This window comes from Kryptolebias marmoratus, linkage group LG1, assembly GCF_001649575.2.
Source record: "Kryptolebias marmoratus isolate JLee-2015 linkage group LG1, ASM164957v2, whole genome shotgun sequence".
Lineage (NCBI taxonomy): Eukaryota > Metazoa > Chordata > Actinopteri > Cyprinodontiformes > Rivulidae > Kryptolebias > Kryptolebias marmoratus.
The window spans coordinates 29,424,650-29,449,420 of record NC_051430.1 but is presented as its reverse complement, the minus strand read 5'-3'; the positions used below and the strand labels follow the sequence as shown (position 1 = coordinate 29,449,420).

General features: G+C 43.6%; 2 protein-coding genes across 6 annotated transcripts in view; one reads left to right on the top strand and one right to left on the bottom strand.

Moving 5' to 3' along the window:
• Positions 1-1,326: 1,326 nt before the first annotated feature.
• Positions 1,327-15,249, top strand: paqr3a (progestin and adipoQ receptor family member IIIa). 3 transcript variants are annotated; one of them, XM_025009261.2, is made up of 7 exons: positions 1,327-1,483; positions 10,821-11,034; positions 11,180-11,342; positions 11,461-11,616; positions 14,109-14,306; positions 14,394-14,484; positions 15,081-15,249. In XM_025009261.2, the coding sequence occupies exons 2-7, from the start codon at positions 10,967-10,969 to the stop codon at positions 15,221-15,223; spliced, it is 819 nt and encodes a 272-aa protein (XP_024865029.1). In that variant the 5' UTR covers positions 1,327-1,483; positions 10,821-10,966; the 3' UTR covers positions 15,224-15,249. The 3 variants fall into 3 exon arrangements, with proteins under 3 accessions (XP_024865029.1, XP_024865028.1, XP_017286334.1); XM_025009260.2 differs by lacking the exon at positions 1,327-1,483 and adding an exon at positions 9,488-9,658 and having other exon boundaries at positions 11,470-11,616; XM_017430845.3 differs by lacking the exon at positions 1,327-1,483 and adding an exon at positions 9,488-9,658.
• Positions 15,250-15,997: 748 nt separating this feature from the next.
• The window catches only part of bmp2k (BMP2 inducible kinase), a 41,180-nt gene continuing 32,406 nt past the window's right edge, over positions 15,998-24,771 (bottom strand). For all 3 annotated transcript variants that reach the window (XM_017430841.2, XM_017430842.2, XM_017430843.3), the window contains exon 16: positions 15,998-17,862. In XM_017430841.2, coding sequence (XP_017286330.1) covers positions 16,502-17,862 — 1,361 coding nt within the window. In that variant the 3' untranslated portion in view covers positions 15,998-16,501. The remainder of the gene's footprint in view (positions 17,863-24,771) is intronic.

Here is a 24,771-nt window from a genome sequence, read left to right as displayed (position 1 = left end):
TGATTTTAGACTTCAACGTTTGAATCTAAAACTTTGTTCATAAAAAATCCGTGCATCTAAATGTTTTCTTTTCTTTCACACTTTGTGTTTCTCTGATAGGACTTATGGTCCACAGATCGTCCACAGATTCAGGAATATTTGGCCTTAAAATATTCTCTTCAGAACAGGAAGTGAGGCGTCTTTAACTCGTCAACATATCAGTCTTCTGCTGCTCGCGATTCAAGAATTTTGAAGTTCTGAGTTCTTGTTTTTGCACAATGACTGTTTTTTTTTAAAGCTCATTTTGTCATTAACTAAGCAGTGAGGGAGTGACAGACAGGTGTGCGTTGTTACCATGGTGACACTAATAATTGTTTTAATCGGAATCAGAATACAGTTCACACATCCTGGTTTTGAGCAGGAGCGGAGCCGCCGCTCTTCGGCGCGTCTTCATCATTTTGTTGTTTGGACTCAAACCTGCGTGAAGCAGCTTCAGCTCCATGTCCGAGTCGGATGTTCGTCTCCGGAACGTTCTCCAGGATCCAGGAAAACTGGGAACCAACTCGGAGCGATTAGGCCACGGTCGAGTTGAGGAAGCAGAGGGACGAGATGCTCCTCGCTGGATCAATTTGTCGGCGTGTTTTTTGGAGGACGGGGTCGTGTTTTCCAGGAACGAGTTGTTTCAACATCGGCACGGCCGGGGTCTTGACCCCAGAACAGTTTAATATTCTGTACGAGTGTGTTAGAAGTACGGACACACACACACACAACCCCCTTAGAGATTCTGCATATTGTCCAGACTGACACGTCAAGAGGCCCTAGATTAACGGCGCCCACCCCCCCTCCAGACTTCCTTTTATCCCCTCCATTCCAGGGGCCACGCTCATTTACATAAACAGATAATCCTTGATAAAAATTTCCATTAGACAAAGGTGAAATGGATCAATTTCTGCTGCCAAGATAAATCTCACGTTTTACACCGACAGGGTCATTACACAAGCCACATTTCAGAAATAATGTATTTAAAAAGTCTGCCGATAGCGGCCATTTCCCGCTTTCCAATTACCTTTAAGAAAAGCTTATTCTGTGGACAATAAAGCACATTACGGCACAATATGATACAGTCCATAAAGATCAGCGTGTTTGATGAGAGGTTAGCGAAAGCTCAGCATATTTCGGGGGGGATGTCACAACCCTGTGGTTATCGCTGACACCTCGCTGTGCTCGCCATGCAAATGTCCTATTACGCCCAGTCCAAACAGATTAAGAAGCCTGTTCAGAAATAAACACTTTTTTCCTCTTTTTTTCCCTCCCCCCTCTTGTTGCAGTGAAGGTGGGGGGGTGATTGACAGGACAGTGAGGTGACGCCACCAGTCCAGGGCAGGAAGAGACGGGAAAACTCATTAGTTTGCTTCCAACCCAATTCGCCACTCTGTGCTGACCTTGAGACGCTCCCGCCCACTCAGGCCCGCCCCACCCCCTCCTCCGACACCTCCACGTTCAGGTGAGGCTCCGCTGCAAGGCTCTGACATGTTTCCTGCGTTACATCAGTTTCCTGAACCGGAATATTTACATCTGAGACAAGCTGAAACACTCACCTTAACAAAAATAGGTTTTCAGTCTCATATCAAGGCCCTCATCAGCTTATTACCAAAATAACCAAAACTACAGGTCAGGTGCTTCTTATCCTGATCTGTTCAGCTGATTTGATCCTGAACTCCTCAGCTGTGGGGGGCCGGTGGGTTTCCTCACCTGGGGGTCTCATTTCTGTTGGATTAGAGTCAGGAACTTTATTCTAAAACAGGAAAGCATCCTGAGGCCAAACCTGCTTTCTGTGGGATTCAGTCTGTCGTCTGTTCGAACTCCTGAAGGAGTCGAGGACGTGTCATTACAGCAGGCTTCCTGGCAAAAAAAACAGGAGAGCCCAGATAATGATACAACCACCACTGTGTTTCACCACTACTGGGCTTTATCCTAATCCAAAGCTCCGTCTAAAACCCATAGACTCGGGTCTAAACTCCTCTAGAGCTAACAGACTGTCAGCTTTCTGTTTTTATGAAGCGTGGGTGGAGGAGAACCTTCTCCTGAACGTTTAGTTTTACCGTTTCAGAGACTATTACAGTTTAAACCTCACTCAGATGAGGCAGAAAAAGCCCAAATTATGATAGTACCACTGCCGTGGCTGGTCACTGCTGGAATAGGTGTTTTATGTCTTTAACTTGAGGTTTTTTGATCTGTGTGAGACGCTGATTTAAGTTTATTTTGAAGCGTTTTTATCTCAAATGTGGTTTGATTGAAGTCACTAAACGCTAAACGAGAAAGAAACATTTTATTAACTGGATCGTATCAGGACATTCATCTGGACAGAACGATTGTCCTTCAGTCCCTCCGTTGAGCTGGAGGACGAGCCTTTTCCCTCCGATAAGCTGCTGCAGAGACGTCCTCTGTCCTCTGTCCTCGCCTCCAACGCCAGGAGACATGAAACCCATCAGGCAGCATCCATCTTAAATCCTGGACCTCAGATCCCCTCAGAGCTTCTGTTGGACTTGAAGAAAGGTTCGAGTGTCTCAAACTGGTTTCATCCAAATTATTTATCAGCTCATCCATTTTTCATCGTCTGGACGTCCCCCTAAACACGACTTCAGATCTTACATTTCAAACGCTAACTTTTAATTAATCCTTCCGTCTGAAGGAGCCGTCTGACGGTCTGCTGCAGGAGTGGGTTTGTCCCAGCTGAGCTGCCGTAGCGCCACCTGCAGCCTTTAAAGGGAAGTTTTTCCTCCTGATTCCTGCAGCCGAGAGCTTCAGTTTGATCGGAGACATTTGTCCTCCCACAGCCGGACTCTGCTGGGCTCCTCTTTGTTTATTTAATTAAACAAAATGGTTATAATGTAATTATAAAACTAAACGACACGTAAAAAATACATGAAAACATTACTTTATAAAATAATAAAAAAAGATTCTTCTGATCAGGAAAAAACAATAAAGTCAGGAGGTTTGTGCATGATTATTTGTAAATCTGCACAAAGAATCAGAATTTCACACATTTATACAAACAAAACATCCACGACCTGCATTTAATCTGTAATAAATCCAGTTTTTGGGTGAAAAACGGAGCAGAACTGGACTGAAGAACGTGTCTCCTCCAGCCTGATGGGCAGATTAGATTCTGCAGATTTGGGTTTGTTCTGAAGCGGGTCGGTCCGGCGGGTCGGGTTCTGCTGAGGTCCACAGCAGGTACAGAGTGACCTCCTCAGGATGGCAACAAAACTGCAGCTCAGTTTCCAACAAAAACATGATAAAAAGACAATTAACTTGACAAAAACCCTCCAGTTTAATTCATGTTTTTATAGAAAACAAGTTTAAGTTTAACTGGATGAAAACTCAGCTTTTTGTTTTGATTAATCTGAAGTAAAATGTCTTTTTTATCCTGATAAAACAATTAGATAAAATTAAACTTTATTTCTCCACATTTAGGAAATCCAGCAGCAAAAAAAAGGTTTAAAACTATAAAAATAATCCTAAAACAGTGCAAACAGGAAACATGTTATAAAAAGTAATATTTACTTACTTTATGAGCTGCTGAAGCAACAAATAAATTTAAATTATTTTAGTTTTGATGCCTGATTTGTTCTTTTAAATCAGGAAACAGAAACATCTGTCATCAGAACTTCACTTCTAGTTTATTTATTTATTCTTTTTAGTCCAATGGAAGTTAAAACAGAAAAAATTAAGATTTAAAACAGCTCAGCACAAACTAACAGCAAGTTTAAACAACAAAAAGGAGGAAACTCCTGACTCCAAACATTAAAACAAACATTTTCTCAACAAAGATAAGTCTTTCCTGAAAGAGTTAAGTTATTTAAAAGTTAAATATGTTGTCTCGACGTTAACAGATAACCGAGATGAACAGGATCTGTTATCTCAACAAGGTAAAGTAAATTAAGTTGAGAGATAAATGCTATAAAATGTGTTATTTTGACAATGAGACAAATATGTTGTGACATGAAGATGTAACTGTGAGCTCATTCTGGAGTTTTTTACCTCTTAGGTCTCCCTGAAGTTGCAGCCAAATAACAGAAAAATCCAATTAAGTCACATCTGAGTCGTCCTAATCTGCTCCTAATGATGACCGTTTGAAACCTTTAATTAATAATTCAAACCATTTATTTAAGTTTAATAATTACCTGAATGTTAAATGAGAATCTCATCACAACATAAATGTGATTAATTGTCCTGGAATGGTCAGAAAGTCTGGGTTTGGTTCCCTGCAGAGCAGAAAAACATGCAGCACGTCTGATCGGAACATGTCACAATCACAAAAAAAGGTTCAGGACGACACAATTACATCCCTTTGAAAATGGAAATCCTCTTTTCAGAACTCCTGAAAACTAATCTGTGCTTCATGTCGCGCTGCAGAAAGAGGATAAGTGCCGGCGCATATGTAGGTCCGGTCCGATAAAGGCCTTATTCCGGCGCCGCTCTGAGCGCGAGGCGGACAAATTACCACGCATGCATCTTCTTTGTGTCACTAAGCTGAGTTTCTCTGAGTGATGAGGATGAGCTTTCAGGTTCTGATCCATTAAGGATTACCAGGAAGTTTGGTCCAGCTGCAAAAAAGTGCAACACATGACAGCAGCTTTGTGTTGGAGGTCTTTAATCCCATTCCCAACAGCAGTCCGAAAACAGCTCCTTAATCCCCACACTGTTGTAAAAAAAAATTGTTTTGGCTTTTCTTTGGAATCCTGACGGGAATTAGAAGTCAGAGAACCAGATTTATCTTCTAAGACTAAAAAAAAAGGACAAGAAAGCCTGCAGATTAAGATTAATACTTTTCAATATTGTTCCACAGATGAAAGTTTCCTAAAACAAACAAAATAAAAGCAGAAATGTCATTTCATTCCCACAAAGAGCTCAGCTGTCCAGATGTTTGAAGGACCCCGAGGCTCAGACGCTTTTCTGTCACACACGAGCTCCAAGACGATACAAAGGCATCTTAGTTGACTTTTTATTACCTGACCCCATTAAAGGCGGGCGATCATGTAACCCTTGGAGGCGACGACAAGAACCAAGCGTTGATTAACGAGTCTTTGACGCGACCGTGGAGAAGTGATGACCGGAGCAGAATTCATGGTTCCATCAATCACAGCAAGTCGTTCAGGTCCTGACCATCACACTACCACCACCATGTTCCACTGTGGCTATGATGTTCTTTTAAGATCCACTTCATCATCAGTCTACAGAATATTCTCCCAGAAGACGGGTCTTTGTGTTCTTTTTGCTCTGCAGTGGATCTGGCCTTGAACTCTGCCCTGGAGGCCATTTTTAGCAGTTTTTGTCTCTTTTACTGTTGACCTCTGACCTCACCTGAGGCAGGTAAGGCCTGCAGGGCTTCAGATGTTGTTCTGGGATCTTTTGGGACTTCCTGTTTGAGCCGTCAATGAGCTCTTGGAGTGATTTTGGTCGGGAAGGTCCACCACTGTTCCATGTCTTCTCTGTTTCAGTGATTTCTTGATTCTACGGGTCTGGCAGTAATCAGGCCTGGGTGTGGAGAGTCCAACAAAGAAAACAGTTCATTCCTGATTTAACAAAGAGGCAGGAAGTTTGCTTGGAAAACCGTTTTCCTTTAATAAAAGAAATCAACGTTTGAAAAACTGCATTTTGGATTTTAATGAGTTATTTTGGTTTGATTATACATTTAGTTTGATCTGAAAACTCTGTAAGGGGGTGAATACTTTCTATACTTTCTCTGTAAGACTGAGTTACAGCTCGTCTCGTGTTTGCTAAGGTCAGTTAGCCGTGGCGGCCATCTTGAACCAAGTTGATTAATCAGTTTTAGACGTGTAGCCAATGATTGCTCTGTTTTAACTGAAATCCATCCAGTGGTTTATGGGATGTTTTCCTAACAGACAGACAGTTACATGATTCCCCAGCTGTCATGGTGGCGGTTGATAATGTAGGGAAGCCACGGTTGGAGTAATGATGTGCGGTTCTTTTCAGGAACACATCAGCAGAATATTCTCCCACTCCTCCTCTCCGTGGCAGACTGAGTCCCCCCCCCCGCTCGGGGGGACGAGCGCAGAGCTGTCCCTGGCGTTTTGTGTCAAGGCCTGAAGCTCGCTCGCAGACGTCCTCGATGTGTGGAGGACGGGAGAGGAACTCTGTGTGACACGGAGGCGGGGAGGAGGGGTGAGGCGCTGCGTCCGAGTGTCAGTGTCCTAAAATAGTGACGAGCGACGGCCAGACTGAAGACACCAAACAAACAACAGCTCTCAGATCAAGTAAACATCGGCTAACGCGCTGGACGCGACAAACTGTGAAGCCTCCCTCTGTCTTCCGGTCGTGTTAATCAGAGCCGCGGAGACAGCGATGGAAGGGGACACCCGTCCTGCTGGAGGACGCCGTCTCTCCCCTCCTCTGACCGGGGTCCTCACAAACACTTTCCCCATGGAAAATAAAAAAAGGAAAACGTTGACAGGCTCCCTCTGTGCAGTGCTGTGTGGACACAGAGGACAGAGTCTCGTCTCCAGCAGATGTCTCGTGGCGCCGACTATAAATAAAGCCAAAGAGACCAGCCGGCCGCCGCGAGGCCGCGTTAGCTTCACCAACAGCCTGTCTCGTCCTGGCACTGCGGGCGGGCTAACATTTGGCGGGCCGGCACCGAAGCCTGCAACGCCTGAAAGCTTTGTGAGTCGTCATCACCCGCCACCGAAGGCAAAGACCCGTGTGCGTCTTTGCACCGTTAGCAAAATATCTCCTGAACCGATGGATGGATTTAAACAAAACTCCCAGAAAAAAATCCACATGATTCAAGATGGCCGCCAGTGCCAAGTGCCCTGAGCAAACCCAAAAACTGCTATGACTGATCGTGCAACATCTGTGTTTAAAACTTTGTTAGCAAAATATCTTGTGAGCAAACAATGAATAAACATCTACAACTGAACCATTTCTGGATTCAACCCAACTCAAAATGGCTGCTACAGCCAACTCATTTTAGCTAACAGAAACACGGCTGTAAGTCAGCTTGTTTTACAGACGTTCAGCTGAAGTTTGCTGTGGTAGTAGCTGAGACTGACTCCCAGCTTGTACTCTGAGCACAAACTGATCCTCTGAGGTTTAAATATGGAATCAGTCCATCTGTCTCCTCTCATAAACCACCTACGGATTTCAGCGAAACTCTCACATTATTGACTGTTTCAAGATGGCCGCCACAGCTAATCAGCTTTAGTCGACACAAGAACTATAAGTCAGTAAATCTTCCAGATGTTGAGCTAAGATTTGGTGTGGTGGTAGCTGAGAGTCGTACTTTGAGCTCGAACTGATCACATTGGTTGTGTTATTTTCAAGGTTTGACCCGAACAACAACTCCCTCGTTTCTCAGCTCATGATAGTTTGGTTATAAAACTCTGGCATTAAAGGCGGCGGGCGATATGCATTTCTTTAAGCTCTGCTAAGGCATTAGCCTTCAGCTTGTATCTCAGCTGTTTTCAGCCCAGGAGCAGGTGGAAGATGAAGCTGATTTCTTCTCCCTGCAGGAACGTGTGTCCAGCGTCTTTAATAACACGCTGTGCCTTTAAATGTGGGGCAGCGGTGTAAAACGGGAGTGGGCCACAGCAGATTTGTGTTTCATCGATGACCCTGACAATCCCAAAGGACGCTGGTGGCCTGGAGGGCTTGTCTGGCTCCATTTAAACCAGTTTAACATTGCCTCGCTTGGAAAGGACAGACTTCCACAGGACAGGACAGCTGCCATCAGGACGACACCCACTGTTGTTTTGTTGCGTGTTTCTACAGGGAAATATGGCGACGGCCAAAGGTTAAAATCTTGGCTTCAAAATGGCGAACCAGTGAAAAACCTTGTTCCTTGATATCTTACACGTTAGTGGTTGGAGTGTGTGTTGTGAGTGACTGACGGCTACTACGCCCCAAATTATAACTCAGTACCTGCAAAATTCACTGAGTTGGAGCCGTTTTCTCGATTTACTGGTGGATCTACGTTCCTACCCTCATCTATGGTCCCGAGCTTTGGGTAGTGACCGAAAGAACGAGATCGCGAATACAAGCGGCTGAAATGAGTTTCCTCCGCAGGGTGTCTGGGCTCTCCCTTAGAGATCGGGTGAGAAGCTCGGTCATCCGGGAGGGACTCAGAGTAGAGCCGCTGCTCCTCCACGTCGAGAGGAGCCAGTTGAGGTGGCTCGGGCATCTGGTGAGTACGCCTCCCTAGACACCTCCCTGGTGAGGTGTTCTAGGCACATCCCACCGGGAGGAGGCCTAGGGAAAGACCCAGGACACGCTGGAGGGACTATGTTTCTCTGCTGGCCTGGGAACGCCTTGGGATTCCCCCGGAGGAGCTGGCCCAAGTGGCTGGGGAGAGGGAAGTCTGGGTCTCCCTGCTTAGGCTGCTGCCCCCGCGACCCGACCCCGGATAAGCGGAAGAGAATGGATGGATGGATGGATTGTTGGTTGGATGGATGAATTGGATGAATAGATGGATGGATATAGCCATTTCTGTGGAGGCCAAGTTCAGTTAGCTGCCTCGTATAAGCAGTGATTACTTTCTGAGGGATTCTTTTTTTGCTAACGATGCAGACACATGAACAGACACGGGCGAAAACACTATCGCTCCGTCTTCTGCAGCGGGTGATAGATGTCTTTGTGGAGCCACAGCAGTAAACTGAATTGTCAGCAGGAACGACGGAAGCAGCAGCTCCTTCCTGACATGTCGCCAACAGGATGTGCTGAGAGGTGCATTAGAAGTGATAATGAAGAAGACACTTCCACTCGAAAATGAGGCAATTAAAGATGGGGGTGTAAACAGCAGAGAGGGGGGGGGGACTGAGTGAGACTTCCCTCCTGAGGGGATCCTCCATCATCTCTCACACCTGAGAGGTCTGCTGGGGGCGGGGCTCTGCTGACGAGGTGACAGGAGGTCAGAGCGTCCGGAGGCTGACATCAGATCAGATGGAGGGGAAATGAAAAAGTGGTTCGAAGCTAACATAAATCAGAAGAAACGTCATCATAGCTGCTTGTTTTCAGAACCTCCTATTTTAAAAAGTTTACACTAAATTCAAATTAATCAAAGATCAAGTTTGTTTTGTTTTTGTAAATAAAATGTTAAAATCACTGTGGAGAATCACTGCAACCATTTTCTCAACCTTTTTCTTTGGGCGTTCAGGCTCTGATGGTAAAGAATCATCCCCGTTATTAGGTTTGTGACCAATAAACAACAAACAATAAGTGTTTCAAAGTTTTAATTTCCATCATAAAATTAATAAATGTCATTAAATAAGGTTTTGCCTCAAGAAAAAACCTTCAGATCTAACATGTATTTTATTAGTTGTTTGTGAAAAACTTGACATGGATCTTGGAATAGTCTTAATTTTATATTTTATTTATTGTGAATGTTGTAAGATGTTATTAATGTCACTTGTGCAATCTTTCAAATGAATGTTTAATTGATTTTAATTATTATTGTTTTATTTTTTATTTTTAATCAGGCAATCTTTGGGCACGATGCGGGTCCTGACTGATGACGTCTCTCAAAAAATGGTAGTCGAAGCTGAAACTTAAAAAAATTACTGCGTTTTCCTTTAAATTAATGTTAAAATAAACATAACAATGCGTAGTACATATTTTAAACCGCAGAACGGGTCAAACTACTCGTACACCAAGTTAAAAGGTGAGTTTGTTGTTGATTTATTGTCTGTAAACTAAGCGACATGCTAACTACCCCATTTGGAGTTAGCATCCAGAAGCCGAAAGCGCTTTGAATATTCCGCTCGTTTAAATTTGTTTTGGTTAACAGACCTATAATTTGTATAAAATAATACAAATTCAAATCAGTCATTATTGAGTTGATGCTTTGGATATATTCGGCTCATAGAAATGTTTTTAACAAACTCGTTATATTAAGTAAATCTGGTGTTAAATCTGTCATTATTAGCTGCGGTTCAGATCTACTCAGATTATAACTTCAGCTCCTTGTTTATTTATAAATGATGAATCATAGCAGGATATATTTAACAGGTTGTAAATCAAAAGGATTAGTTTCATGAACAGAGCAGGTAAACTGGAGACAGTTAATTTAATGATGAGATTAGGTGGAGGATTAGTTGGTGGTTGACCAGTTCTGAGTAGTTTTAGTTCCTCACTTCCGTCCTCTGGACTAATTTTACTGTTTTAGTCCTGTTTTATCTTCCACAGAATCTCGACTCAAGTTCTCTGTAGATTTACAACAATAATAAAAAGTTTCAAACTTTAAGGCACAATGAAATGAACTAGAATAATAATAAAATTTAAGGAAGCATATAGAAACAATCCAACAGGTTTCCTCATCTGTTAAAAACTAAAAAGCAGCTGAAAAGATCCTTAAATGTATTCATATTGCTTTAATGTTTATTTAATTTATTTTGATCCTCTACGTTTAATTTTAAACCATAAAACATTAAAATCTTAACCAGAAAAAGATGATAAAACAGAATACAAAAGCAAATAAAAGGACAAAAATAAATCAATCAGCAGCACAATCTACCAGAGAAAAGTAATTTGAATATTTCTGTTCTGGCAACAGATAGTTTTTAATGTATTTAAGTTTTTAACGGTTTAACTTCTTGTGTCGAATCAGAGAAATCAGTCGGCTTCTGGCAGGAATGTCTTAATCTAGAAGCAGATTTTTATTATTATTATTTTAAAGCGAGAGCTGCAGTGACTGAATTGTTTCGAACTGTTTGGTAGAAAGACTCTTAAATCTTTGTTTCCTTCAGCCTCAAAAAGCAGAGAAATAAACTTTATGTCCTTCTAAGCCAGAGCTTTAATTTGTATTTTATTTTGTGTGTTTTCAGCTTCAGGTCAGGTTAAAGCCGACTCCGCCACGTCTCAGAAGAACGCCCAGACGACGCACTACATCGAGCTGGGGGGGTATCAGTACTGGCCCGTTCTGGTGCCCCGGGGGATCCGGTTGTACACGTACGAACAGATTCCAGTTTTCATGAGGGACAACCCGTACATCACGGACGGATACAGAGCCTACCTGCCATCCAGACTCTGCATCAAAAGGTGAGAACCTCATCTTCCTCACCTGCTTTTCCAGGTCACTTTTAGCTCCTTCAGCTCAGCGTTTCTGGTTTTATACGATTATTATTTATTTTTATTTTTTTTGAGCCGTTCAGTTGAAAGTATAACGGAGCTGTTTTCTGTGCAGCCTTTTCATCCTGTCCAACGAGACGGTGAATATCTGGAGCCATCTGTTGGGCTTCCTGCTCTTCTTCTGCCTCGGGGTCTACAACATGGCGTCGGTGCTGCCGGCCGTCGGCGCCTCCAGAGAGGACTACGTCATCTACTCCGTCGGACTCTTCTGCCTCCAGGTCGGGACTGACACGCTGGTTTGATGTCCAAACTGTTTTAGTTAGAAGCTCTCAGCTGTCCTGGGGAAGGATTAAGATGAGCGACCTGTTGAAGTTGTTTTTGTGTCCTGGCCCTCAGCTCTGCATGCTCTGCTCCGTGGGGTTCCACCTGTTCTGCTGCCATCGCTCGGAGAAAACCAGCCGCCGCTGGATGGCGCTGGATTACACCGGCGTCTCCATCGGCATCCTGGGCTGCTACGTCCCTGGCGTCTTCTACACCTTCTACTGCAATAACGTGAGTACAGACGTCCTGGGGCGTGAAGGGTTAACTGGGACAGACCTGCTTTATTCTTATTATAGGTCCAGCAGCAGATGTTTACTGTGCTGTGTGGGTTTTTGTTTCTTTATATTTATTGAGAAACATGTTTTATTTATCTGATGGTCTCCAACGTTTCCAACATTTCAGTTTATTTATGGATTTGTCAAAACGTAAACATTTCTGTCAGGCCAGTCGCAGCTTTTGTCTCTAAATCTGCCCCCGGATCAGAACTTGATTCACCTTTTACTCCTAAATTCACTGATTTCTGCTCTGATTTGATCATTTCTGTCACCTTCGTTTAAAAATAAACACCTCCAGAATGTCTCGTAGCTCCTTTCAGGTTATTTTTCCTGATTTGAAAACTTCCTTAATGACAAATAAATGAAATAAAAAGAGGAGCAGATATCAGATCAATCTTCAGATTAGTTTAATTAAAACAAAAAACAGGACGTCTCTCAGTGAGAAGCTGTTCGCTTTAGGAGGCAAATTTCTGAAAAGTATAAAATCTGAAGGTTTTAATCTAAATGTTTCAGTTTGGTTGTTATCACAGCCGATCTCTGAAGTTTTATTTGACCTCAGGTGATGAGAAGCGTTGCGTCATTTGGCTGATTTGTTTGGAAACCTTTTTTTTTCCCTCATGAGTGACGTTCATAAAGTTTTACAGGAACCAAAATTAAATTTCCAGTGAAGGAGTTGGTTTTGCTACACGAAGAAGCTGAAACGACCCAGTCAGTGTTTTAATGAGGACCCGTCTGATGATGATGATGGTGACAGAGCCTGTCTGTGGATGAAGAGGCAGTAATTGAATAAAATGGACGCCTCAGTCTGGCTCGGCTCGTTGACTCATTGTTCCCGGTGAATAAGCAACACAACACCTTCGCCGCTCTCGCCGTTTGGAAAACAGCCTCCGATGACACGAACCGCTTTCGGCTCCTCATTCCAGCCGCCCACCACCGTCTTTTATTATTATTATTATTATTATATATATTTTTCCTCCTGAAACGCTTGGCTCGGCTCCGCGCTGCTCGCTTTCCCCCGCACGTTGGAAGCGCCGGGTTATTTTGCCCCCAGAACTGAGCTGAAATCTGCTCCAGCCCGAACCAGATGGCCGTGTTCACGGAGTGCTCCATCACTCCTGTTCCCCACCATATGACGCTCGCAAGTCCGGGAGCCGTCTCGGCGAAGGAGCCCCCCCCCCCCCCCCCTCCCCTCCACGCCAAGACTGGGGCTTTGCTTCAAGGTGGCTCCACTCCAGCGGCGAGCCAAGTCCCTGAAGAAAAACAGATTTTTATATTTAGCCAGTCAAACTCTCGTCTCGTCTGAGTCTTCCGGGGATGCAGATTTGGAGAAGATGGAGTCTGCGAGGAGGAGAGCTTAAGAAATTTGGCTGCATCCGAGCGGGGCCTTGTTCCGGGTGCAAATTTATTCACTGTGAAATTCAGCAGGACTCGTCACATGAGGACGTGTGACTGGACGGAGGCCTACATCCACACAAACGGACAGAAGGGACGGAGACGAGGCTGTCCAGACTCTCCGCGGCTACTTATAGAAGTTTAAATACCGAGCTCGGATCCGAGGACACGTAGCTGCAGCTCTGTGAGAACAAGTGAAACAGCAGGAGAGATTTTAACACGTTCAGACAGGAAACACAGCCAGAAAAAAGGCTGCTTTTATTTCTCTTATCGCCACTTTGTTTGCACTAATTTATTCTGGAAACGGTTTAAAAACAAATGCATTTATTCCTCATTCATGACCGGCTTTAGAAAACCTTTTATTCTTAAAAAAAACAGGGCGTCTGTTTGTAAAAGGGATGAAATAACGAGCGCTGAATGTCAAACCTGAAGCCAGTAAAAGTAGTTAAATAAAACTGTTACCATTTGCAAATCTACAGCTTATTTAATTAAACTGGAAAAGTTAAAATTGGATATTTTAGGTCGTCTTAAAAACAGAACAGTTTTATACCTTGAAGGTTAAAACGCTGAGTTTGTTGATGTCATCAGATGCCAAAAAATATAAAAATACTATTAGTGATAATTACTAAACGAACTGAATAAATCTGAGAGGTTAAAGCCACAAAGATGGATTAAAAAAAAATCAAATCCGTTTTTTATTTCCTCATTTTGATGCTTAAAGTGTCCAAAAATGCCAACCTGATGTTAGTTTAGCTGCAGAAACAGATGTTTGTATTTACGCTCAGACGGGTTTTAAAAACAGTTTCTTGTCATTTTATCTTTTTATTTCAACACCAAGAGTTAGCATCACCATGTCCTGGAAACGAAACAAACCACTGCAGCTGAGAGCTTTATTTACACTGAGTGCGTACCTGCATTAGAGACTTTATGTACTGTATTTTCTGCACTATAGGGCGCACTGTCATGTACACCTTGTAGTCTGGAAAATACATTAATAAACTCAGACTTTATTGTTTCTTCATAATGAGGAGCGTTTGTTTGTGGTCCTGTCCACAGTACTGGCGGCAGGTGTACCTGGTGACGGTCCTGGCCATGATCCTGGCCGTGTTCTTCGCTCAGATCCACCCCCTCTTCCTCAGCAAACAGTGGAAGCAGCTGCGCTCGCTCATCTTCTGCTCGGTGGCCGGCTACGGCCTCATCCCGACTGTCCACTGGATCTGCATCACGGGAGGCTTCTCCTCCGAGCTCGTCCAGGTGAGCACGCCGCGCCCGACGCCACTTCCTGTCATCTGGTCTTTCGCTTTATTTAAAGAAATGCTTCTTTATGCTTCCTCTCTTCAGGCTTTTGTCCCTCGAATCCTGGGGATGTATTTCATCGCAGCGTTAGCTCTTCTTTTTTACGTTTCAAAGGTTCCTGAACGCTACTTCCCAGGTGAGAACTCCTTCATTCGATTGTTTTATAAGAACTAAAGACCCAACGTTACCTGAAGGAATACATGTCGCCCGCAACCTTTAATGAATGAGTTTTAGGCTGAACTTTGTGAATGACAGTGTGGTAGAAGCTGAGTTAAAGCCATTTTTCTTTCGATTGTGGCCAGTCGTAGATGCACATCCAGTGATTTATTAGATATTTTGCTAACAGATGACACTAAGGGCCACAAAAACCTAACTAATCATTACCTGTTACTTCATGTTTTAGTTATTATTGTTCTGGTGTAGATTCTCAGTTATCCAGGTCTTGGCAAATTCAGAAATAGTGTGTGGAGTTGAGCTTTTAAAGATGGTTTGCTTGCAGATTGTTCTCGCTCTCCTAACAATAGAGGCTCGTTAGGGTCCTTGTTTGATGGGCAGGTGTTGATTGGAGTGAAACTGACTGGGGATCAGGCCTAAAGCTCCATTATATGTTTTTGAAAGCTGAAATCTGAGACCTCCTCCTCTATTTAATGATGGCTTCCTTTACTCCCCTCTCAATGATACTAAGGGCCACAGAAAATCTAATTAACCATTACCTGTTACTCGCCTCCTCAGGTCAGCTGAACTACCTGGGCTCCAGCCACCAGGTGTGGCACGTTCTGCTGGTTCTCATGTTCTACTGGTGGCACCAGTCGTCCTGCTTCATCATGGCGTACCGACACAGTCAGCCATGTCCCGAAGCCCCCCAGCATTCATAGCTCACAGGTCGCCGGCTGGAAGCAGCTTTTATTGGAGTAGGTGTTTAGTGGAGGAAGAGGAGGCTGAAGGTGAGGAAATGGCTCACTGTGAACCCGGACAAAGACTTCAGTCTTTAACGTTTATCGTGATGATTCTGTAAGTGCCTGTAAATTAAATGTGTAGCTGCTTTAGTTTTCATCAAATACCACCTTAACTAATGTTTCTGCTCATAAAGGTGGATTTACAGGTACGCCACCTGACTCTTACTACTGGAACGTTTTTGTGGCTAAAGGGACAAAAAATGACGACATTTCTGAGTCTGCAGTGTTAACTCTGTACGTTACTGTAATTATGAACCTTGTTTTAACCTAAAGTGTTTGTTTTTCACTTTAAGGCTGGGTGGTGTCATCAATGAACCCCCTGAGCCTGAACTAAAGGATGTTCTCCATTTTGCTTTTAAATTATTTATAGACCTGATATGTTTGTCTTTTGTATGTGTGGGGGGGAGGGGGGTTCTTATTACACTGTTGAATAAAACAAATGCTTTGTAGCTACGTGCTCCTTTCTTTGGACTTTAAACACGATGACAGGATTACTACAAACAATTTAGTCTTACCTGTTGCAGAAATTCAATTCAGCTTTGGCCAAGACTAAACTGATTTACCGCTGTCTTAAAAATCCACCTGACTTTAAATATTTGTTCTCAGAGGAGAAGAGGCTCTTTATCTGGTTCGTATCTTTTGTGGGATTTGTCGCATGCGTCGGCAGAACTTAAAGGTCAGAAATCCTGGAGATTAACTCAGTTTCGTAATTTATTCCTTACGTCTAAAGAACTTGAAGCTCATAAAAAAAGAAAATCATCAATACTCACAGAGATGTTTCCTGCTAGAAAGAAAAGAAACCGCTCCGACTTCCTTAAAAAGGTACAAAACAGTCGTTTCCCTTCTCGCGACGCGACAATATGCATAGAGATCAATCTAAGGAGGGCGCAACAAAGTGGTTAAAAACGTTTCCGAGGTACGGCGAGGCGGGGCCCAGCTCAGGTAAGGCTTCGTGGTGCTAAAAACACATCAGAAGGCAGACTATGAAGAGTCAAGTATTAACTTTAGGATCACAGTACGATTTCTCAGAGGAGGGGGGTCTGTTTTTTCCTAAAAGCGTAAAGATGCAGCATAAGAAGGCTTTCAGAGACCGGCGCTGCTCGCTCCGCGGGACTCAGGTTCTAATAAAAAAAATATCAAAAATGATCCCAAACCAGAAGAGCTCAGGTTAGCTGCTACAGACGGAGGGGGGAGGAGTTACTGCTTCGAGGGAAAAGGTGCAGCGCCAAAGGGGTCCAGGTCCACCGGCTGCTGCTGAGGTCCGCTGTGGATCACCAGTTCTGTGAAGGGGACCGACCCAAAATCATCTGTGATCCTGCTCTCGCCGCCGTTCAGAGGCCCGGTCCAGGACTTGGCGTTGGCCGCGCTCATGTCGCTCTTGCCGTCGCTGAGGCCCGCTGGGTACTGGCCGAGCCGGCTGCCATCTGGAGGGTGGAAGGGTTTGGCCCCGAACGGGTCCAAGATGGGATCGTCCGCCGGCAGAGACGCCGCCTTGTCCTTCCCGTCAGACATGGTGATGTCGACGCTGATGTTCTCCTTGGAGTCGGAGGTGCTCAGGAACTCGTTGCTGCTCTGCGAGTCCCTGCGGCCGACCTTCTTGTGCCGGCGGACCCTCTCGGGGGTGCGGTAGGTGGGCTTGTTGCTCTTGCGTCCTCCGGTTGGGGTCCCGTGGTGCCGCTTGCCGTTGCTGCCCCCCGCCGCGGCCTCTTGCTTGGTTTTTCTCTGGCGAGACGACAACTTCTGGAGGCTGCGCTGCTTCAGCCTCTGACTCGCCGACTCCTCAAAGGACGAGCAGAAGATGTCGTCGGCGCTCCTCGAGGTGGTGGGGGGAGGCTCGGCGGGGCCCGGCTGGAAGGGAGAGAAGCCAAAAATGTCAATGCCCTCGGGGGAAACGGGCGGCGTCTGGCCCATGGGGACGTCCCCGCCGCTCTTCCCGGACCTCGACAGGTTCCGGCTGAACGGCGCTTTGGTAAAAACATCGAACTCGTCTGAGGCTGGATGCTCCAGGCTGACCTGCCTGAAAGGCGCTTTGGTGAAGATATCAGTGTTTTCTGACGGCCCGACGGGCGAAGCTCCTCCGAGGAAGGGAACGGCGCCGAAGACGTCCACGTCCTCCGACTGTGTCCCTCTGCCTGGGGACACAGGAGGGGTGATCAGAGTCGTCCCAGAGTTCCCGGCGGGAGTCCTGGACGCAGCAGCAGCTTCTCTCCGGCCTGCAGGTTTCCTGGAGCGGCTCTTGACCCTGCTGGGGTCGTCGTCTGAATCAGAGCTGCGTTTGTCTTCATCCTCCTCATCCTCAGAGTCCATCAGCAGGGGCCTCTGTCCCAAGTTCTCCGGCTCGGTGTCCTCCCCGTGCTCACTGTTCAAGGCCTCCTCCTCCTCCTCATCCTCGCTGCTCTTTGGAGAAGGGGGGTCGGACTCGAAGTCGCTGTCCGACTCGTCTCCGGGTCGGACACTGCTCCTCTTGCCCGGTTTGTGCTCCTTGGTCGGCTCCGGGCCGGCGGCGGCGGCGGCGGGAGCGTCCTCGGTGGTCTGCTCGCTCTTCATCACACCGGTTCCTGCAGAAGCAGCAGAAGTTAAAACGTGTTTCTTTTCTTAAAGGAAGTCATCTAAAGAAAAACAAAAACAGAAACCTTGTTTTACTTCTCATTTTTTCCGTATTTGTTTACCTGCAGCCTCATGTGCCTCTGACCAAAACCAAACATGGAAATGATTATTTATATTTATTAACCATCACAATGTCTGATGGAGCGATTCGAAAACAAGGAGCAAAACAAATCGATCTGTTTGCAGAAAAAGTTTAACTTCATCTGAAATCCACCACAAAATTAAACATTTTTAACACATTTGATGCAAGTTGATGAGGAGAAAGTGTTTTTTTCCTCACATTTTACAACACAATCCATTTAAATAACAATGAGAACTAAAAGTCAGTATTAGCATGTTTTAAATACAAAAAGTAAATGAAGGTTTCTGCCTTTTTTATTTAATTCAGTAAGGCGTAAATAAACATCCAATAAACTCACATAAACCTGCAAAGTTTAAATTTGATCAAAATGAGTGTAAAAAGTACTTTTCTTGTTATTTTAACGTGTAAAAGTACCAATAAATTTAATTTACTACAGTTATGTAATTTCAGAGTTTAATTATTGTAGATTTTGTGGCTCTGGTCAGACTTTTATTTGTAGAAAATCGAGCAGAAACTTTTTTTTTTGATGGTGAAGTTGAGCTTCCACCCGTTTTCAGTGGATTCGGTTTTGTTTACATTGAGTGTGGACCCGCATTTTAATAAACCCTTAAACTGAACAGTTTGATATCGTTCAGGATGACCTTTTTTATGTTCGTAAACTATAAACACAGACGCTTCTCGTTTGTCTCAACGCTCAATATGGTGGAAAAGCTGCTGCGACTTCTTTCCTCTGAGAGAAGAACGGGCTGAAAGGTTGAAGAAATAAGAGGCTGAGCTTCTCAAGATCCACAAAATTGCTTCTTAAACTCAAATCTCCCCAGAAAGGTTGAAGTTTTAAGTCAGAAACTCGAGTAATTTCCACAATTCTAAAAATTCCTGCTTGGCATTAAAAAAAAAAAAACAACCTTAAGCAATTTAAGTCCAAGAGATTTGAATAATGGCAACTTAAAAATTAGCCTAATTAGCAAGTGGAGAGCCTCCAATTGTATTGAAAATAAATTGAAGCCAATTTATTGTTCTGCGTTCGAGGAGATCCCTGCTGTGAACACGAGAACGGAAACATCCAAACTGGCAGGACGCAGCGACACATCAGCCAAAGGCTTTGTTGTCCACAAAGGAAACAAGGCGGCGCCGCCGGGTCCAGAATAAAAGATTTTAACACGACGAACAGCTGTGCATCTGTTCGGCCCGCTCCTCTCCACGCGGCAACAGAAACATCTTTAATCACGCCGCTGCGCCGCACGCAGATCGTCACCCTCTGGGAGGAAATCCCGAGGATTAGAAGCTGCGACGGATCTTTGAGGACTGAAGATACGATCAGAGATATTCCTCCGACACAAACACAGATTAGACAGATTACACGAGGAAATTATCCTCTAACGAAGCAGGGCGTTGAACTGTTACACAAAATAAAACCTAAGATGTAAAATGTCAAATAAGTCATATAGAAATATCAATTATCTTTTCCCCGTTTCATATAGATAGAACTCCATTAAAGCAGCTAAAGATCCATCAACAAAGATCCGAATTAAAGCAGACTCGCCGTGACTCTGATGCATTTAACTCAAGTCAGACGTTGGCCATCTTTGCTCGGCTGAAAGTTCATCAGCCGGAGTCTGATTGGTCCTGTTCAAGAGAAATTAAATGACCTGTCACCAGAAGATTTCACTAAATACGCTCAGTTATTTTTAAATCAAACTGAGAAGCGACAGAGACTCTATCCGTCCCAGACTGGAGGGCCAGATCTGGCCCGCGGGCCTGGAGTTTGACACCCTGTGCCTTGCAGGGTTTTAAAGATCTGCTGGAGCTCGCAGTGTCCGTCGGGGATGACTCTCAGCTACTGCAGCACCCAGATTTAACCAGTCAAAGTCATTCTTTGTGCTTCATGAAGGTCCGTTAGCTGTGGCAGCCATCTTGAATTGTGTTAATCAGGTGTAGATGTTGAAGCCGATGATTTACTTTGATTTCACTAATTTTGTTCAGTGATTCATGAGATATTTTGCTAACAGACAGTTATGTGATACAGACGACAGTGGGAAATCTGATTTAAAAGGATTTACGTGTTACAAAAATCAACGTTTTAAAAGCAGATTTGTAAAATAGTTTGCATCTTTTAAATGGCTGTCAGACTTCCTGTAATCTCTTAGGTCTCGATTAAAAGTTGTTTTATTACTGCTGACCTACAAATTATTCAGGCCCCAAAAGGCTCCTAAACTGAAGAACGGGAACTTAAACCGATTATAAACAGGATCTTAGTCCTCCAGAGTCTCTGAAGGGTTTTTGTTTCATTTAAGCTGATTTTTCACTCATTTTTAGTCCTCGTCTCATCTCCAACCACACGAGGAACGGGTGGACGACGAAGGAAAGGACGACCCGTTTAAGACCAAAGAGCTGAAACTTCACCCGGTAACTTTCAGCTAAAGAAACGGGAACAGACGGTAGAGAAACTAGACGAGGTTTAGGATCATTCAGGAACAAAAACACTAAAAATAATTTAGTTTTTATTTGGATTCAAGTGGTTTTGACGTGACTAAAAGGTTCGCTAAAACACTATTTCAAACTGAAGTAAAACGTTTTAGTTTTCATGGTTAAACACGAGTCACATTTCATGAAAAACGATGTACATGTTTGTGAACGTGTGGTTATTCCAGTTTCTGAAAGGCTGCAAACTTTCAACGATCCTCTGACGAATCAAACGATGTAAAATTTAATTTAAAACATCAGACTTTCGTGACTCAAACCGTTTGAAGACTACAGGAAGTCACCTCTTCAGCTCCGACAGATGGGACTAAAGATGACGTCATAAACGCCCTGTCGGCCATGATGAAAGGCGGGCGACCATTTAGACGCCGGTTTCTTCATTTGTTTGAGATTTGACACACTGAACCGATTTCAATCAAACTCAATCAGTCAACGATGTTCATCCAGTGATTAATTTAACGTTTGGACTTGACCTGAGTCAAGATGGCCGCCACAGCTAATCAATCCACATCTTACACCTCCAGTTTACAGATTCTGAGCTAAAACCTGGAGTGGTAGTAGCTGAGAGTCGTCCACAGCACTAACAGACGGTGAACTTTTATTTCAACATGATTTTAATCAAACTCCGGCGGGTGATAAGCATTTAACCCCAGCCCTGTAATTCATAAAGATCTATAGAATTAAAAAATAAAACCAATAACAGATTTCAAACAACAAAAGGATTGAGCTACAAATTTAGAAACTAAATGCATTAAATGACGTGGACAAAGGAACAAATTTAACTGGATTGGAGGTTTTATCTCAACTTTTCCTCTGTGAAGTCGTTAACCGAACCTCTGGAAGCTTTTCTACACGTCACACAAAAATAAAAAAACAAAAAAACCAAAACCGTGAATCTGGTTTTCGTTGAATAACCAAGACAGCCACATCAGGAACATCTTGTTTGTTTGTGTTGTGGTGGAGGAAAAAAACAACCAAAGTGATGATAGATTTTAAACGCTGTTTTTTATTTGGCAATAACATTCTATAAAGATACATTCACACTCACAGTTTGATACAGGGCTGTTTACAGAAACAAGAAGACAGGTTAGTGACCCGATGAGTTCTCGTTTCAAGTCAATTATTTTAACTCGTCACAGGTGAGGCTTCGAACTCCTCTGCAGGATGGAAAGCTGAGAAGAAACAAACAAACAAAAAAAAAACGTACAAAAATACCTTGAGAATGAAGGAAACGAATGTAAACACGTAACAAATTTAAAGTTTTGGGACAAGAATCAGTTTCTCTGCACCGTCTGTAAAGTGCAGTTAATGGCTCTGGTTTGTCCCTTTTTTAAAAAAACGTTTGGCTTCGCTCCATCCACCAAAACAAAAACAACAAACACAAACAAGATGTTTCTGAGTGTGGCTGTCTCACTACATGAAGAACAGAAGAACCGAAGCGAGGCAGCGATGGAACCTAAACTTACCTTCAGCTAAACTCGATTCTAAGCGTTAAATATGTGACGGGCGGCCGGCGTGAACATACAGCCCGTTGGGATTGTATGAGACACACAAGCATCAAAACGAGCAACATTCTGATGGACGACACGAACACTGACAAACAGGAAGCGCCGGTTTTCTCCCGCCATCAGGACAGAACTCACCGTCGACCGATTTAAAGCTTACTTATGACCCATTTTCTCTCCTCGAATAAAAGTTTTTGGATATCAACTCATTTTGGGAGCCGAGTTTGTTGGTCAAAAACAAAAAAAAAATGCCACAAGAAAGCACTTTATATTTAGGACTGAAACAAACTATTTGAGATGTAAAGTTCTCCAAACGTCTAAAGACGCTCATCGCTCGTTTTTCTCATCGTGGCTGTTCTCGTTTTCACCTTCAATTAAACAAACAATCAGTGACTGCAGCTCAAATTTGACTCGTTACTGCGAAAAAAAACGTAAAATCTTTGTCAATCTTTGTATGTGCACGTCCTGAACGCTGCTCAGTCCAACCAGTGAGACGCTTCCTTAAACGACGGATTAAAAACCAAACGTGGGTCAAATCTGGACGTCTAACTTTGATGCTTTTGAACACAAACAGGTCTCAAGTTTTATTTCCCAGCTTAGTAAAGCTTGTGTTGGTAGGACCATGTTTCAAAAAATAAGAAACATCCTCTTTAAGGTAAAGGACTAAATTGTTCTGATCGCTGCTCTTTGTCGTCGGGCTTCTCCACGGTTTTGGGAGTTAAATTATTTATCATCTTAAATTTACTGGTGCAGCGGGAGACTGTCCTGAGAGCGGTTGAGTGGGGATGCAATGCTGTGAAACCACCAGTAGAGGTCGCCAAAGACTCAATTATTTTTCTGATTTTCCTGAGCAGAGCTGCAGAGACCTGACTGCAAGAAGGATCCAGACTAACAGTCATGAAGACAACATTTTAAGGCGGCTGGATAAACGTCGAGTTTAGGGAATAAAAGGCCTCGTCTTGTTGCATCCGTCTGTGGTTCGCTCGTTTCTGGACCGACACGAAGTCAAACCACAGGAAGAGGATTAGCTGCCAAGCAGTTTGGCACAAACGGAGCTCTAAGATCAGACTTTCCAAATTCAATTCCTTCCAAATGAGTTTTTAAAAAAAATAAATAAATAAATGACCCGCAGATCATTTGCACTGACTGGATTCCTGTGAAAGCAGCTCTGCTCAGAGAGAAATCCGCCACAGTTTGGTGAAAGAAAAGAACAGCGATGAAACATTTAAAGTAAAAAAAAGGCAGCTGAAGCTGGTGGCAAAGAAAAACAAAATGAAACGACACAAACGAGGAGCAAAAAGGCCGATCAAAAATTTCCTGTAAATCTTTTCACGCCAGCCTGCAGGAATAAAAAGTCTGCTGCAAATTAAATCCAGTAAAACTTCCCTCTGTTTTGGTTTTTGATCCGGTTTCTGACTCCAACAGGGATTTAAGTAAACAATAAAACATTCGCGTGCGTACGGGGTTATATTGCACCGTTATCTCGCCTCCAACATGAGCCACTGAACTCTGCATTAAGCCTGCGTGTTTGAAGACAACGACAGATGAATTCAGGTAAAAAATACTTGTTGAGCGCCGACACAGCTTTTCGTTAAATAGATTTTTGACTTACAAACTGCATTACTAAAGAGCCTGAACGTATTTACATCGTAGGAGCAGGAAGAGGAACGGAGGCACAGAAGCTTATTGCTGCCATCAATATTCACATTGATTCACCACCGCGGCGCCGAGACACACACACACAGCCTGGATGAATAAAAGCCCAATTATCAGAGTGGAATGCAACGTCAGCTTCGACACAAAACGCAGTCCGAAATGAGAAGGTTTGAGGCTTTAATCCGTTCTGATATCTGCGAGGAGGATCGACCCGATTTTAACATAAACAAACAACAAACGAGCCAAAACTTTGGAAGTTCAAGTGTTATGTTTTCATGCGTACCAGGGCTGAGTGAGGTTTGGCTTCTGGTGCTATTAGAAACAGAAACGTTTAGGTTTTTATAGATTTATTTTTAGATATTTGGGTTTATATTTGGGTTTGTTGGATTTATAAGAACTTCCTCTTCTAGATTTTGATCCAAAATGTTCGATATGGTTCACAAGAAGCCAATCAACATGAAAAATACTTTAAAGGATAAAGAAATAAAACCAGGATCCAAAAGCCAACTCAACTGACCCTTCCACAATAAAATGAAAGCACATTCAAGACATTTTTTGACACTTTGTGAAGTAAAAAAAAAAGTTTATACACACGATTAAACTGCTGATTCAAGTTGGTTTCCATCCCTAACTGGACCTCAGGAGCTCCTGAAGTCTCTGATTTGATGCTGAAAGCTGAGCAGAGGATCTGAATTCATCGGCGTGTTTGTGAACCAGGTGGTCAGACTCTGACTGGTCTTATTTTTTTACTACAGGTCAGTGAACGCACCACTAAGAGGAAGCATCTGGCTGGGCTGCGCCTCGCTGGAAACCAGCTGGTGACTCAAACTTTACAAGAAAACTGCCCCAACTTCATTTCTAGTTCCTCAGATATGATTAATCAGCGTTTTTCAGACCTGGACACGTTTCTGTCAGAGTTCGGCTCGGAGACGCCGGCGTCGGCTTTCATTTTAATTTAACTCGAGACGACTGCGGGGCTCCATGACTTGAGACGCTTCCGTTGAAGAACAGGAGGATTAAGAGGCTAAAATATGTTTTATTTCATTTTTAATCAGAGGTTGGCCTCTTTGCTGCTCAGGTTTTAGTTTACATCAATTTGGGGCCAAAACAATTTTAAAAATGAGCCACAGTTTGAC